At 40.1% G+C, this 17,468-nt stretch overlaps 2 protein-coding genes across 2 annotated transcripts in view; one reads left to right on the forward strand and one right to left on the reverse strand.

Annotated features, from left to right (window-relative positions):
• The first annotated feature begins 551 nt into the window (after positions 1 to 551).
• Positions 552 to 17,405, forward strand: emilin2a (elastin microfibril interfacer 2a). The gene is made up of 9 exons (XM_079347422.1): positions 552 to 841; positions 1,426 to 1,551; positions 4,246 to 4,436; positions 4,571 to 6,550; positions 12,372 to 12,722; positions 14,192 to 14,245; positions 14,684 to 14,743; positions 14,943 to 15,083; positions 16,227 to 17,405. Exons 1-9 carry the CDS (start codon positions 696 to 698, stop codon positions 16,559 to 16,561), a joined length of 3,384 nt encoding a protein of 1,127 aa, XP_079203548.1. The 5' UTR covers positions 552 to 695; the 3' UTR covers positions 16,562 to 17,405.
• lpin2 (lipin 2) overlaps positions 4,664 to 17,468 on the reverse strand; it is a 34,222-nt gene continuing 21,417 nt past the window's right edge. The window contains exon 21 of the mRNA XM_079347424.1: positions 4,664 to 4,722. The gene's annotated coding sequence lies outside the window, so the exon portion shown is untranslated. The remainder of the gene's footprint in view (positions 4,723 to 17,468) is intronic.

The raw sequence follows: 17,468 nt of genomic DNA on the forward strand, positions 1-17,468 counted from the left end.
CTGACAATGTGCCCTCCCTCAATTTCTGTGAATGAGAGCTCTTGTGTAAATAGTGTGTACATTTCTATCTTTCCCACCATGTTAAGACTCTGCTCAACCTGTCTTTAAGAAATAGAAATTGCTTTAGTACAGAACAGATGGCACTCTGTCTATTCCCCGACATTCTCCAACAGGGCAGACAGAATGTAAATGACTACTGTTATCCCTAGCCATGAATATCATCAACTCCATCACTACACAAACCTCTTTCAACATTATCCTGCTCTGCTCATCAGTGAGGTGTGAAGTATAGGCTGTTGGCAGACAAAGAAGTAATCAACTCTTGTCTCACATCCTTTTTGGAGACAGCAAAAGCAGTCTGTTACCTTCATTATTGTGTGTCCTTGCTTTGTAACACTTAAAGCACAACCTAATTAAATCAAACAAATCTCCACACTAAATGCACCTTTTGGCTATAAACTTTTTTTTAAAGGGGAAGTTTTCTTGGCATCTGATGTTTGGGAGGAGGGTGTGGACCCTGAGCGTCATTCCAAGGGAGTTGCACTGCAAGTGTACTTCCCCAAACTTGGGTTATTGGAGTTGGATCAGTCGCTAGGACAATGTGACTTTGGTTTTGGGGAACGTTGCGCATGATAATAAAAGAGTTGCCATCTTCTTCTATGCGAGGACTATTTATTTAAAGGAGTCGGTTTAGTATGAGTTGCAGGAAGGCAGAGATGGACTGGCGGTGGATAGTTTTCACACTGTTTTTAAACTTCCAGTTCACGTACGGGTCTCCCTCCTCTTATGACTTGTTCCAAGGGTCGGCATACACTGGAATGGTGCACAGACACAGAAATAGGTAAGCCAAATAAATTTTTATAACTTCTATTTCAACATCTCCTGACTCTGTATTAATCAGTTCAACACCGGTACTTTCCACTTCGCTTTTTCTGCAGTTGGAAGTTGTGCGCTATTGTTGCGCATTTGCCAATAAAAATGCACTGGCGCATTTGCCAATAAAAATGCACTAACGCCCAGTCCTTTTCTTCTACCCTAGAAATTGAGAGGATTTGGCCTATTATGGTTATATGCAGCCTGTTCTCGATCACTATGTTTGTCTGTCTCGGGCTAAATTTGGCTTAAGTGTCGCCAAAGCTGATAAGATGCAGATAAACGTTGGAATGCCAGTGATTACTCAAATAACCAGTCTACATGAGACCATAGGTGCATTTGTAGCCTAACTGTTCATCGATAAAGGGATAAATAAGGAACATTTCACTTTAATAGTGTAATTCTCAGATAAAGCTTAGTAAAGCAAGCATCAGGTCTTTAAGGTGATTTTTTTTTCTAGCCTTCTCAATTCATCTTACCAAACATTTGAAAGAAGTCAGTATTTTTTTCCAAAGTAGCTAGTATTTATATTATGTGTGTTTTTCTCCTTAGGAACTGGTGTGCTTATGTGGTGCGCAAGAACGTGAGCTGCGCCGTGCAGGGGAGTGTGGAGAGCTTCCAGGAGCCCGTGATGGCCCCCTGCCCGGCCTACCAGCCTGACTGCCAGCAACAAGTGACGTAGGCATCCGGGTTGCTGAGGGAAGGGGGTTGAGGGTGCATGTTCAGATGTATGAGACAGACTGGAGTTCTTATACAAAATGTATCTCGGAGGGAGAGAGAGAGAGAGAGAGAGGGAGAGAGAGAGAGAGAGAGAGAGACAGAGAGAGACAGAGAGAGAGAGAGAGAGAGCTGGAGGCAGAACAAGTCCCAGCAGCTGAAGAAACTCCATTGGCAGAACCAAATGTGCAGGATCTCTTGCAAGTAAAAAATTGCACTGAAAAAGTAAAGGGTTAAAGAGAAAATAGACTGAGGGTAAGAAGGACTAGAACGCTCCCTTTGGTCTAAGGCAATACTCAGGTTACTTATTTTAAAAGACCCTTTCAGGTTGTAAACTAGCCAACAGCAACCATTATACCATAGGTGAATACTTTGCAATTGTAATTGGCTGCAGGGTGTCAATTAATTCCTGAGAATTGGATCGCCATTAACAAGGCCTAATTCCACTGACCTACATCTCAACCCCCCACCTCCAATTAAGGATGCATGTGACAGTTAAATCAATTACATCATCTGCACAAAATGTTAATAACTTTTATCAAGCAAGCATAGCTACCCATAGCTTTCTGGCTAATCGTCGAGCCAAAGCACTTTAGGGGCTTAGCTGCAGATCTGTTGAAAAGTCATCGTTACAATCTGTTCTATTTAACGGAGAAGTGAACAGAGCTTCTCTGCAACTTAGAACCTTGTAAATAGGTGGCCTATTAGTTAAAGTGTTGGGAGTTTTCAAGAAAACAACAGTTGTGGCTTCTTAAAAACTGAAGATGTTTTAAAACATAAATATGTGGTCCCATATTTGTTCTAAAGCAAATTACAGTGGTTTAAGTGGGATAATGCCCCGTATAGTGCCTGTAGGCTAAAAATATTTTTTGGGACTTTGCAGAAACAACCCTCCATAAATCGGCAATAGTTCTTACAATTTTAGAAATAATGGGAATGTATTTTGGGAAAACTTACCTGCACTACCTCCAGGCTAATACGGTGTGCCTACACGACAACATTGTTATGTTACGATAGCCTACAATTTACTCTTAATGTGTTAAAAGAAGCAACATGTACTTTACCTGCACTGTCAGGATTTTTGTTTTAGGATAGTTTGTACAGCCTATGCTTTTTGAAGTGTATACCAATGAGTCACTGACTTTAATTAGCTCCCTGTATATATACTATGACTCTCTCCTCTTTTCTTGAATGAAAAACAAACCAAATCTAAAAATACACTTCTTATCTACGGTAAATGTCTAAAATTCACCTGTGTTCCTGACATGCTTGCTGTCTTCAGGGAAAAAGGACATCAGGCCTTTTTACAAATCAGCATTACCCTGACAAAAATACGCTCAGAATCAGATCAGAATTAGGTACTAAAATATGTCAAAAAACTAATTGAAATCAGCTCAAATAGACTACTAATCTTCCAAGAACATGAACACCCAGGCTGAAGTAAATAAGAAATGTAGACATGCGCTCTTTCCTGAATACCTAAGTTTAGTAAGGATTTAGTTTCCTTTTGCTAACTTGTTTTCATCTCCTCCTGAAGTCTCCAAATATGAGTTGTGACACACTCACAGATGCTCCACGTCTGTTGATTTGTGATTTGAAGATGTTGACCCTCACAATTATGTGACCAAAATCTTTGTTGCAGCTTTTATCATTGTAATACAAACAATAATAGCTAGCACTGCCTTCATGAAAAACACGTTGAAATAAATTTTAGCAAAATAATTCTGAAAATAATTTTCTCCCTTAAGAGTATTTAAAATGTAAAACAAATGTTATTCCTTGTAAATTGTAAGATATGATTGTAAGGGTAAACATATTCTCTCTCTTTGAAGCAGTATAAAATGATGTCAAAATAATACATCCTTTGAATACATCATATCATGTACTCATATCATATACATTTTAAGACCAACAAAGGGATCTCTGTTTTATTTGTTAAACAAATGTTCAGACGTCTGATCCAGGCGCTAAAAACACATGCACAGAGCCTTTGTGTTGTGAAAAAGATCCCTGGAAACTAACGGTTCTTTTGTCAAAGAAGCAAATTTCCGAGAAGAACTGGCAATGAGAATAGACACATCAGGTTCTTGAATTTCTAAGTTATGGCATACAGTACTGGCTTTATGATATCTTTTGCTAAAATGACTCTACACATTTTCAGCTTCTTTTCAGTTTGGCAGGCAAAATAAAATGTTATCAGTGACAGTTAGGACATGTGCAAAAATGATTGTTTATGCAGTCAGTTTTCCAGATGCTCTGCATGACTGACCCCTTCGTTCGGGGAAGTGATATCATCGATTGTTTCTTAGGGAATAGTTTTTCTTGGCTAGAAAGTTGACATTCGCAAGTTATGGGGAACATTACAGAAGCCTTAAAAAATGACCATATCCAAAAGACTAAGAAAAAGAAAAAAAAGAAAAGTCTGTTTGGTGATTGGAAGACTCAACAGTTTCCAATAAAAGTAAATATTAATGGCAAAATTTATCCTTTGTGAAAGGCAGAGTAGCTGTAGTTCCGTGCTTACACAAAAACAAAACAAACTGGAAAAAATACGAAAAATGGTTGGATGCAGGGAAAAGTTTATATATATATATATATATATATATATATATTTATTTATTTTTTTTCCAAGTATGACTATATCTTTTCTTACAGATACCATAACCGGTTTCGACCTACATACAAGATTGCCTTCAAGACAGTCACAGAGTTGGAGTGGAGATGCTGTCCAGGTTACCAAGGTCCAAACTGTAAGAATTTAAAACCACCCCCAGAACCACAAGTTATTCAAGAAACACAGCCTTACATCCCACCAAATCCTGGATACACAGCAAGACACACTCAGAGTAAGGAAGCTTATTTTATTTAGTTAAATTCTACCAATAACAGTGGCTACTTTAATTCCATTCTACTTTAAGAGGAGATAATCATTGAGTTGTATTTGTTACTAAAAATATCACAACTTGTTCTCTGATCAAAGGAGCTGAGCGGCGAGAAACTGGGCACCATGAGACCAGGCTTGGTGGGACCGATAAGGTGCATTTGCTGGAAGGTGAAGTTCAGCGCCTGTCTCAGACAGTCTCCGATCTGCAGTCAGCTTTGACAGGGTTAACTGCCAACCTCAAAACGGATCTGCAGGACGACACAAAGAAGATGCTGGTGACACTTCTGAGCAACATGCGTCCACCTGATATTTCTACTTCTTCAGGCACGGAGGAGAGCCCGGCGGTTCTGGATGGTCATCAGGCCACTAGAGGTGGAATTGCTGGAGAAAAGGCTATAGAAAAAATTGTGGCAAGATTGGATGATATCAATGATGCACTGAAGAGCAAAGACGAAGCTTTGGAAGACCTCAAAGGAACCATGGCTGGTCACGAGGGACAGATTCGTGTCCTGATGGATGCCTCTCAATCTCAAACAGCTATAGGGGATTTTGATATTGTTCAGAACTACATTGATGGAAAGTTTGAAAAGCTGAAAAAGGATCTTGACTTGAGTGTTGAGGAACAGCTGGCTAAGCTACAAAGCTCATATAATGACAAGATCCTGGCCTTACAGAAAACCTGTGAAGGCAGCTGTCACCAAGGTTTAGTCAGACTTACAAAGCTGGTGGATGCAAAGGAGGCTGATCTCAGAAAAGAGATCCGAACTCTACGTCTGGACATGGCTGCAGCAGATGGACCAATAAGAACCCAAAGGCAGACAGATCCAACCAAAGTGGAAGAGGAGTGTGGTAATGACCATCGCGACCTGCGGCGAGAGATTGACCGAATTGCAGAAGCTCACCGGATCCTGAATGTTCGCATTGACAATGAGCTGGCGCACCTTTCTTCACCTCAGGACAACGATGACTTTGGTCCAATGATAGAAGAGCTGGAGGCCCGCATTAATATCACAGAGCAAAATGCAGAGACTCACTGTTTCTATATTGAAGACAAGCTGACACGTTTGATTGCTGATGAAGTGGCAGCACTACGCTTGCTTCTTGATGAGCGTCTGAACAGCATGGAGGACCAGTTTACGAACATGCTGGTGGAAATAAGCAACAACTCCTTCCCTGGCATGTTTAGTGACTCCATGGATGCCATCCAGACACAAGTCAACAACAATAAATTCATCCTGACAGGTTTGGACGACAAGGTCAATGCTGTGGCCGAGTTGTGCTCCACAGGATGTTCAGGCTCAGGATTTTCTTTAGATTCAGAAAGTCCATCACCTGTACCTAACAGTGTATTAAACATTTTGAAGGATCTGAGTCAGTATAGGAACAACTTGGATGTTCTTCACACAAATGTCAGTGCCAACAAAAACAAGCTCAGGCAAATGGAAGATCTTGTTAGAAGGCAGTCAGTCGCAAATGACAGAAATGCCCAGAAGATGGATGACTTCCAGAAGGGAGTAATTCATCTCCGAGACAATGTGCTTGGTCTGGCTGGTGTTGTTACTGGTTTAAATGACTCTTTAAACAAGTACAACCAGGATATGCACAAAATAAACTCAAGTTGCTGCCATGAAGAACAAAAAGGTCCAGGGAGTCCTGGGAGTCCAGGGTCATCAGTCATCGCTGTACCCAGTATCCAAACAGATGACACCAGGCGTCAGGTCGATGAGCTAAGAAACAGGCTTGATACGCTCACTAGACAGGTGTTTTCTGAACTAAGACAGTATAAACAGAACACTCAGGGTGTTTCTGATAACATTTTAGCTGTTGATGGACGTGTGACCAGACTTGAAAAGGTGTGTGGAAAGCTGGATGGGGTTTCTGACAATATCAAAGAGCTTAAAGACAGACTGGAAAGGCATGTTGTTGGTCTGCAGGACTGTGTGAACAGGATGAATTCAACCTGTGGTACACATGGTGCAGACATCATCACACTGCAGAATTCCATGCAGAAGCTCCAGGGACAGCTGTCGGCGATGGCCAAACATGTTTTAAAAGACGTCACCGCCAAAGAGCCAGGTGAGTTAAGGGTTCTGTTGAGGATTTAATGACTTTTGCTGTAGGTGGACATCTGGGGCTTTTCTTTTACACTTTCTTGGGAAACCTTTAGTAGGAATTCTGACCACACTGTTCACATAATATGATGAAACGGCAAACAAGCAGTCAGTTTATCCAAGTATGAAAACTGCAAAAAGGGGAAAGGAAAAGGAACCAGCAAATTACCAAAGTATTACATCTCAGTCTGTTAGGTTTTTATTTAATCTGTACAAGAATTACATGAGTGAACGCAGAAGAATGAAGAGTTATGTGCCAGAACTTTTTATCTACCTTTGAATGAACCTTAATACTTTATTAAACTCATTAGTATAGTAGTATAGTTTATTTTTTGTTTAATTTGACATAAAGAAAAAAAAATGAGCCAAGAGAAGTTCAACAGAAGAAATACTGACTAAAAGATCTGTGCAACTTCCTTTTAGAAATTCCAACATGCAAGTTAATTGAGTGTGATTGCCATCTGTGTAAACACAAACATTTCCTGCAGATAAACCCCCATAATGCATTCTGCCTGCTTGGTTCACATGGAGGCTTGGTTTGAAGGATCATATCACATGAATGGCTGCAGGGTATTTCCCGGAGTGGGAGGACACAAGTTCACTGGGCCTCTCGTGCTTGCCTTGAATATGTCATTCAATATGTCCTGAGGCCCACATTGGAAACTTCCTGTGACTTAGATTCATGTTGTCCTAAGAATTCCCCAGTTTTATATCAGGAATGGGATAGGTAAATAGAATCTGAAAGTTTTACATTGCCAGCTCAGCCCCTCCTTATGTCTCTATTGATTTACTCTCACTGTTTTATGCCTCATTGCTCCCTTTTGTAAATGTCAGAGCATCTGGGTAGACTGCTCCATCTCCCCAACTCCCTTTATGAACATGTTGAGTTGTGAGGTCTACTTTCTTGCACTATGAAATCTCATTTTTGTATGCTTACCACAGAACTCCAAACCCCACTCTTTTTTCAGTTGTTTGGCCTGTTAGCCCTCAAACACACGAGCTCATGCACAATACACCTCCTCTCTTCCTCTTTACGCAAAACAACCTCGAGAGATTCCCATAGGGTGACCTAAGCCTGATGTGTGGTCTGGTCCTCATTAAGGGCCCTGACTCACTGCTGGAGCCAGTCTTGATGGAGAGGGGAGAAGCAGGGTTCCACACCCAGTACCAGATGCTTTTTTGACTACCCTCAGCTGTGATGTCATGATTGGGGCCCCGTCACTGGTGCCTCCCTCTGTTAAACAATCCTCCCAAACAATGGTTTGAAGAGAAAGGAGGGTAGGTAGATTAATGCTTTTGGTTTTTAGAGACAAATACATTCAGGCATTGTGTTTCCATTTCACTTTTTGCCAAACAAGATTTGTTCTTTCTAAACTCAGAAATCTGACATCACTACCTCAAATGTAACTTCACTCAGCATCGAATCAGGCAGAACCTCTGCCCAGTATCAAATCAGATGGGGCTTGGTCCAATATTAAATCAGATATGGCTTTGTGTGGGATGGCAGGATTATGAAGTATGTTTATTACGGCTTCTAAGGAATTCTAATCCAATACACTTCATTAGAAGATAACCCCTCATTATTCACTTGCTATCTACTAAAGTCCAGTGGGCCTCACAATAGTAACCCAATGCTTTCAATCTAGCTTTTTAATTTTTGCCGTTTGTCTGATGTTTGGTATAAGCAGGGTGTTCCTGTACCTCTGTGTGGAACATTGTTTGATTGCTCTCAACAAGCGTCTGAAAGTGTTGCAGCATTTACTTTAGCAACTGTTTTACTAACTCACAATATAGAGCTAGTATGTGTTGAATGATTTTCTTTTTGTTGCGTGTACATTTGTAAAAGGTTTTCTAGCCAGATGTGCATAACATTCGAAATCTTTATTTGTAAATCTTAATAAGAAAACTACAGTTTAGCATTGAGCTTTTTGTTCGAGAAATATTAAAGACAAAGGCCCACATTTAATATATATATATATTAATTATATATATTAATTATATATATATCATGCGAATACATAAATACATACATACATAAATTAGCAGGCTGGTGGAGGTATGACCATATTTAGGCTACTGTAAAGAAAAGATGGTGGATTTAATCTTAACTTCTAAATCCTTGCAAAAAAGCGAGAATGTGTATTTCCCCAAATGTTTATCCATTTATTTCAGGGATAATGCGGTACTCATTTGCTGTGCTGTCTGTGTTCAAAATCCCACAAGATGAGGGAGTTGGACTGTAGCATAAAGATTTAAAGTTTTCTTCAAATCTTGGACAGAGAGAAATTGTCCTCGTCCATTTTTGTTTTTTAAATCTACAAAAATTCCCAAATCTGTGGGTGTGGTGTTGTTAGTGGAGATTCTACTGAAACATTTCCTTCAGTGTTTTAGCTCATACTCTCCACTCAGTCATATGAAGACCCTTAGGACACTGCAAACAGATGAGGTTTTGTAATAACATTACTGAAAGAGTAACTGGAATAACTTAACCCTTACTCAGTGTGACTGCTGAATGAAATTGTGAGACTTAAGTTGCAACATTTTGGCACCGTTTTGCCCACAGCAGCTGCAGCAGTCGAGGTCTACCACTAAAGCTAGAGTGTTTCTGGCTGTTTCCTTTCCCATAGGGAGTTGTGGTTGGGCAGCAATGTATCAAGGTTATTTTGAAATTCGGCAAGACGCTCGAACGTCATAAGGGGGAGCAAACTGATAAATAGTTTATTAGGAAATGTAAAAAGATAAAAAGAAAGTACTTGTTTTCATGGAACATGAGCCTGCCGTTCCTCACTCTGACGATGACTAATCAACCTTCTTGGGCTTCTTTCATTTGATTTTCAAGCTGGTTTTTTTTCTACGCCTCCTGTTTTTTGGAGGTAATCCCAGTCCATCTCAAATCACTTCCCTGTCTTTTTCCTCCCAGTGTCTCTTATCTACAAACTGCTCTCTCTTTTCTCCCTTGACACTCCATTCCTTCTGTCCAAATCTGATTTGTCCTTCCACGAATGCCAGAGGACTTCTTTTTCTCCTCTCCCTCCACCCTGTCCTGTAAAAGTCAATCGACAGACAAGGCCTTCAGAAAAAGAGAGTTGTAATAAAGCCCCGGATAAAGTAAAGGAATTTATTTCATGGATCAATGCTTTTCAATTGATCATTTGTAGTCTATATTGGGAAGACAGGCAGGAAGATGAACTGTCGAGTGTGATGAGGGAATATGAGAAAAAACAAGGCATCAAAGGCTTTTTGTAGTCAAAGGGTGTCCGTGGAGAAAGAACACTAACCACACTATATATATTTAGTTAGTACCAGAATTGAAAGGGGGAGCTCCAATTACATCAGCTGGGAGTTGAGGTGTTTCCATCTTTGACCCATCTGGAAGTCTTCAGAGGAGAATGGACCCAGAAACACAATGGGTCCCCGAGGTCTGCCATGAAGTGCACAACCCGAACCTCCTGTCATTAATATCAATGCAGGGAAAATGTAAAGTGGAAGAAATTGTGTCCATGTGCATGTGAAAAAAAGAAAAACAGAGTATCTCAGACTGTGAGTGATACATTAGTGTACGTGTGTAACTAACACACCACACCCTGCTCTGTGCCCCTTGACACCAGTTTCCATCGCATGATCGGCTTGTCTGCTGCAATATTCCGCTACGGCTTCAGACACTTTTGAACACTCACGCACTGTCACCCACAACTGGAACCCGAGCAGACCTCCCCCTGCACTGTCTCAATCCATTTCTTTTAACAAATAACATATGTTTTTGGTGATGCACATGGTTGCACCAGATAGCTTGTGCATGTGTGTGTGTGTTATACTGACTTTGCGGTTGCCCCCTTAGTGAGACACAGACTGAGAGCTCATGGGAAATATGCACTCAGGCACCCGGTGTACTGAAGGAGGAACAGGGTGGAAATGAATGAAAGATTTCTGATTATCTCAGTACAAATGATTGCCAGGTTTAATTTGTTTTTAATTATACATGTGGTTTCCGAGTAGCTTGTGGAAAGAGGGAAGAATTTTGTTGTTGGTTAACAACGTTATACTGTATTTAGTTGATTGTAGTTGTAGTTGATTACGTTCATAATCCAGAGCAACAGACAGTCTCTGCAGCAATACAACTGCTTTCAGGTGTTTAGTGATTGATCTCTTTGCCTCGTTGTGACAGTAAATGTGCAGTGGAGTAAAGCATAACTTTGATTATCTTACTGTTACATCTGCTGCAGAAAATTTGTATTTTTAATTATCAGAATCTTAAAGTTAAATGTTACTTTCTATACACTGAGTGAGAAACTCACTGTTACTTTAAGTGTAATTACTACAGTGTTTATAGCACTGTCCTTGAGAGCCAACACAGGTGTTAACATTGTTTCCCTCATTCAATATTTCAAAGCCAATTTTTGACTATAAAGAAATATTGACAGCTCGATATAGGCTTACATCTTCAGGCCTGGGGACATTACACCTACTGCTTACTCGTGTTGACCTTCCTGTCCTTTCTTTTGTCGCACACAACAGACAAAGCAGATGTGAAAACCTGTACATTTAAAGAAAACATAGTTTACTTTTTCCATGCTAAATAGAAATGTTACAATGCTAACATTAACCTTAACATAAAACATGCTACATATCTGCTTATCCTAGCTTTGTTGACATTTTCATGAAAAGTTAGGCTACGTTAATGTCGGTACTTAGCTATTACAGTATCTGTTTTTAATGCTGAAAAGCAATACTTGCATGCCAAAATACAAAAACTAAAATCACAAACATGACACACATTTCTATGTTGACATTACATTTTGATAGCAAAAATGGTACCATGCTAATGTTAGCGTTACGTTTGTCTGAATTCAGCCTTAAAGAACATAACTGTAGACAATCAAGTTATACCACAAGTCATTCTAATGGGAAACTTGGGTATTTCAATTAGAGTATTTTCTTAGTTCAAGCTAAACACCGAAGAGGTCATTTAATAAATGTCAAGTTCATGCTTTAACTTGTGACGACAGCTATCTGCCAGTGAACAAGTTCAATCTATAGTTACTGTGTAAAGGAGATAATGTGTTTATTCTCCCTGGAGATTATCTATTGTTTGTATTCCTTGAGAGCTTCCTCAAGAAGCTGAGCCTTTTCCGCCTAATTTGACCGTACAATCATTGTAGGATAAGTGGTCATTTCCTTTATGTACGAGTCATTGGCTGAATGACATTACTGTAATCCTGTTACATCGACTCCATTTATGCCTAACATCTCCCACAAGGTTTCAAAAAGGTTTAAGTGATGATATATCAAATGAAGAATGGCTTTTATTTTGATAATTAACAAACCCCTTCTCTGAAGCTTATACGTGACTATCAGTGTGATACACTGAAAAGGGGTTGACACAAACCAGTGACTGTAATTACTTCTATTATTTGTCTTGAGGACACTAACAGTGTGTCTTCTCTGATCTCAGAGGCCCAGGTGATGCATGATCCAACTGATTCTTGTTGCCTAGAACTTGCACTGCACTACTTGCAGTGAAATCTAATCCTAATTTGGCCTGTCATTAGAACCAAAGTCCCAAAAGGATCATTTACAACAGAGGGGAGGGATATGTTCAGGATGTGAGTGTGGACAAACAAGTAAATAGAAGGTGGTTTAACAGCATTTGTCGCAACTTTCAATTGGATTATGAGAATCATTTGGAAGAGAATTTTCTTATGCTCAATGAATAATGCATTAGTATTGAGAAAGTTAAATGACATTGAATCATGCCAATGCTTTTCTTTTTCTCTCCTTTCCCTAAGGAATGACCTTAAGACCGGAGAGGCCTGCGTCTTTGCCAAATCCAACTCAGACCAGACCCAGAATCCAAGAAATTCACATCCCTCTAATCATCCCTCCACCGACACAGTCCAGACAGCCGTACAGACCAGGCAAACGAGTGCAGACCAACACGCACACAATCAAGACCAGTCCGCCAAGCCAACCATCCAGCCCCCTGCAGCCAGGCCAACACACCCTCCCTCTGGTTCCTGTCAGGCCAGTGGTGGAGACAGGCGAGGCTGGACCTCCAGGGTACATGCGCAGGGTGACTGTGCGCAGAGAGTCTGAGGACTCGTCGAGCATGCCGTTCAAAGGATTTGCTGGAGCACCAGGCGAGTACAGCTCACAGGGACCCTTTTTTTAACAAATAAAACTGTAACATCCTTATCTGAGTCATTCCATTAGAGACTAAATTGATTTAATTGACAGAACTCATTTTTACAAGGGCAGAAGTGTCGGGAATAATAGCATATGAAATTAACTCTACTGTGATGACAAGAAATTTGTGGTTGTGTTCTCAAGATCTTGATTTGTTTATCTTGCATGCCCAGAGTAAAACATTGAATCCAGTCCCTGTAATTTTAGTACAATTCTCCTCTTTGTTTCGTTGTCTATGTGCCTTATAATTTATTATTCTAAATTACTTCAGTACCTCGTAAACACAACGTAATTACATCCTTATTTCCAAACACTTGTGTTCTTCCTCTGTTCTTAGTATTTGTCTTAGTATCCAAAAAGTATTTTAAAGACCCCGTACTAAATCATTTTACTGTAGCTCATAGACTGTAATCCAGATTTTTACCACATATTCTTATGTACGCTCTTCTTGTAAAGTGTCTAAATAAATCCTGGAACTACAGTCTTTCATCATCTTCCATCAGCACAATGACAGCAATGGAAAATTTAAAGACACAGTGTCATAAGTCTGGCACCATGGAGAGTGGGGCTGAGCCAGGATTACCACACGTGACATAATTCATGCCTGCTATCTTTTAAACACTGCTGTCAACTCATTACATAAGATACACTCATGCAGTTCAGATTCAGGATCTGTTTTGTTCTGTTCAGTATTTGTCGCACATGGAATCAATAACGAAGGTGGAATTAACCATGCTCTTTAGTTTTAATGTCATATGCACAAAGGAATGCTGAGCTTGAAAGGGTTTTTATGAAGAACTAAAGAGAGAACAAGATATGGGTTGAATTAACCGGCATGCATGTAATCTTGTTAAGAAAAATATCTGAAAACAAAACAGTGACTGTTGGGAAACTGTCCGTTTTAGGACAGTTCTTACGTTTCCTGTAAATCCATGTTCCTCAAGAATCTTAGCTTGGGAATAAAAACATTCAAAAATGAAAGCTTTAGTATGGAGTGTAATGTTTCTTATTCGTAATGAGGACATTAGCATTAAAGTGGAAGTTACCTGATTATTGTCTGATTTCCCTGCAGTCACCTGGTTGAGTATTTGATCTGTTTTGTCCTCATTGTTGATTTCTAAGAAGCCAACAGAAATGTCTTGAGGTTTAAACCCAACTAGAAAACTTAACACACCTTATTTGGCTCATACTCTAAATGCCAGTGTTCAGGTACAGCTAAATCAGAATCAAACTGAAAAAGAGAAACCCCAATAGTCCCTGCCTAGATTATAACCTGCCGTCTTTAAATTTCTACTTACTCTGGGAGATCAGGCCACTGTGTTTAGCCATAATGATCACATGGAAACAACTGATGGGAGTATTCACTAACACGTGTCTTCACATGATGATAAAACATGATGTGTTTGTCATCTGTCTTTCGCAGGCTATCCTCCCTTGCAGCCTGTGTCTTTCAAGCCTAAATCAGCAAGCCGCCAAGGTACTGTAGCAGTTCATCATCGAGTTACACCGCATGTGTCTGCAGGCTCTGCCATCCTACTACACCAGTGTAAAAAATTGGAAAGGCTGTGAATAATTTGTAGCCTGGGAGTGTGTGGGAGTGGGAACTGGATGTGTTTAGTTTAAAAAGGGGTGGGTGGATTTAAACTCATCTGCAGGCACTTACCAGAAAGTTTTACCCGGTTTCATTTAATGATGATCAAGAAAATAGCATTACTGAAGTAGATAATTGATATATTCCCTGAGCAGGTGTTATTCTTCTTTTAAGCTATTTATAGACTTACAGACTGCGTTCAGTGAAATCATTATAAAACTTGAGGCTTATTATGTATAAACATCTATAAAAATAGAGGCGTTAACCATGGAGCAGAAAGCTGTGACTACAATTAACACTCTGCTGTGTATTTGTACTATGTAGTTCCTGTTGAAGCAAAAGTGCCATGGAACCCGATGTATCAAGCTTCAGTTGAATCACCAGGTAAAATCCATCTTGATTGTGTTTTTCTCCATTGTAGTGCCTCCATTGATAAAAAACAACAACAACCTATTAATCTTTATCTTATTAGTGCAGAAGTTACTATGATTTCCAGTTACTAAATATGGATGACGAAATACAGTAGAGAGTATCTTGGAAATAAGGGAAGAAATTGACATCCATCCATTTCGTTTTGTTCCAGTTTCAGTCGACAACAGCGCCTTTGCAGATCCCTTCTCCTTTTGCGCTGGCCTCACACAGCAGCAGTTCTCCGGGGAGTTCGGCGTCATTCGCTTCAACAGAGTTCTTGTCAACGACGGCGGACACTACAGTCCCCACACAGGTACACTACTACAAAAACTTAACATTGATTTAGTTTCAATGTCACCATGAAACTGTTCAATGACTTGCTGATTCATTTAAAGTCGGTCATAGAAATCAAACATTCAAGTGTAAACAAACAGCTACCAAGATACATCGTAATCCAATAATTCAAATCACTTACAAAGCAGGTGTTGGGCAAATAAGCTGTCAATGCAGGATGACACTGATTTGCCAATCATTTTCAAAGTGAAGTGCAATGACAAATTTACTAGCTTTTCTTAGCTAGCTACAGACTGAATCAGTGTCCTTTGAACCTCCAGCTGAGGTAATGAATGCACCTTAGAGACAGAGTAGGCAGTGATGTACACACGGATGGCTTTCTACTTCAAATCAAGTGTAGGGTCACCAGTAGCTTAGTGGTCAGAGAAACGTTATAGTCTTTAAAGTAGACGGTTCAGGATCGAATCCAACATGTAGCTCTTCCTCGTCTGTCGTTCCCTACTTTCCTATATCTAAAGTAAAGGTATGTTAAAAAAAACAGCCTTAAAAACAAACAATCAAACAACGGTAAACCAGGTGAAAATAAACAACAACATTGCTGTGTATGTGCTGGTTGTGTTAAAAGGCCCTGCTTACAGTGACTTTGAAACAGGCAGCTATTGATAGATTCACTTTAAAGGGATACTTCACCCATTTACATGAAGCTGTGTTTCATTAGAAACATGGTAGTAGTGTTGAATGGTCGTGAATCCAACCCTCATTTTGCCCTGAGATGAGAAATATGTGTTTTTCTTTGCTTGAAAGTTTTCTTCATGTGATGCAAAAAGCGTCATATTACATCACATGAAGAAAACTTCCAGGTATAGAAAAACATATTTTTCTCGTCTCAGGGCAAAATGAGGGCTGGATTCATGACCATTCAACACTACTACCATGTTTCTAATGATACACAGCTTCATGTAAATGGGTGAAGTATCCCTTTAAGTGTTATACTGAAGACTCCCAGCTCGGGTCAAAAAGGATGTTACTTAGCTAAATCATTTGGCTGAGCCTTAACAGCGTTTGAGATCAATGTTTTGAAGACGAAGGACTTTTGGTGCACAGCCTTCATTGGATAGACATGTGTGACATTATTCAGTCATTATTGATCTCCTCTCTACAGGGATCTTCACTGTACCTCTAGATGGCCGATACATGATTTCAGGCCTGCTGACAGCCAAGCAGGGCAACCAAGTGCAGGCGGTCCTGTCCGTGTCTAACCGCAGCATCCAGAGGCTGCAGAGCGCGGCGGGGAAAGGGTCTGGTCCACACGGGGGCTCAGCTGCTGGTAACTGCGGCTGCGGAGGCTCTGTGTCCTTCAGTCTGATCCTGCCTCTGAGGAAAGGAGACCACGTGAGCCTGGTGAGGACCAGAGGCCAGCTGGACACCACAGAGGCCAGGGAGATCCTCTCCACCTTCAGTGCCATCTTCCTGTATACACCACAGGCCAAAAGATAGCTGGAGCTCAGCCAAGCACCAAAAGAAAGGACTAGTTTGATCCCAAAAGATGGACAGGAGGGAAGGACCCTTAGTTCTCACTGATTTGCTGTGATGCAGCTTTCTTCACCACGCAGGGCTGACGTGTTAAGAGTTCAACTTAAAGTCATTATAGTGCAATTTGTAATATTCTAAATTAACCTGAATACAAGAAACAAAACTTGTTTCTAGTATGTTTGATTTCCAGTTGGCTTTTTGTAACTATTGTGAATGTCTTGTATATACAAGTGTTTATAAATTAACTCTAAAATTCATAAAGTGTGATGTTAACTTTAACAGAACTGTCTGAGAATCACAGTTTCAGGATTTGAAAACACGAGAGCATAATGTTTGTTCGGATAGTAGCCGTGATGGATCACCTGTTACAGCAAGAGCTCACTTCTTCTTGTTGTGTAATGGACGCCGGGGAAGGAAAGAATGATTCATAATAAACTAAAGTGGAAAAAAAACATCACGTTTAGCAACACAACTCATTTTTATTAATGCTACAAACTTTGCTGGCTTTGGAGAACGGATACAGAAAGTCACGGTTTGAAGGCAAAATCCCACTGGAGACATTACGTAAAGTGGGTGTGGACAAAAAATACATTTCCCCTTTCCTCACTACTGAGACTGAGAAAATATCCCAACAGCACTCTGTCAGAAGCAGCAGGAGGATATTTAGCCATAGGTCCCGCCTTTAAAGAAGGAGAAAAATACAGAATAGAGCTTTTATAAATATTTAATGTTGGTGTTATTCGGTAAAACAAACTACAATGGCCTCCTTCATGTATTGTTGTTTTTAAAAAAAAAAGAAAAAAAGAAAAAGCAACAGGGTAAACGTCACTCTGCTCGCCTGTGGCTACATTTGAACTTTTTGACTCCGGAT

This window comes from Symphodus melops (assembly GCF_947650265.1).
Source record: "Symphodus melops genome assembly, chromosome: 7".
NCBI lineage: Eukaryota > Metazoa > Chordata > Actinopteri > Labriformes > Labridae > Symphodus > Symphodus melops.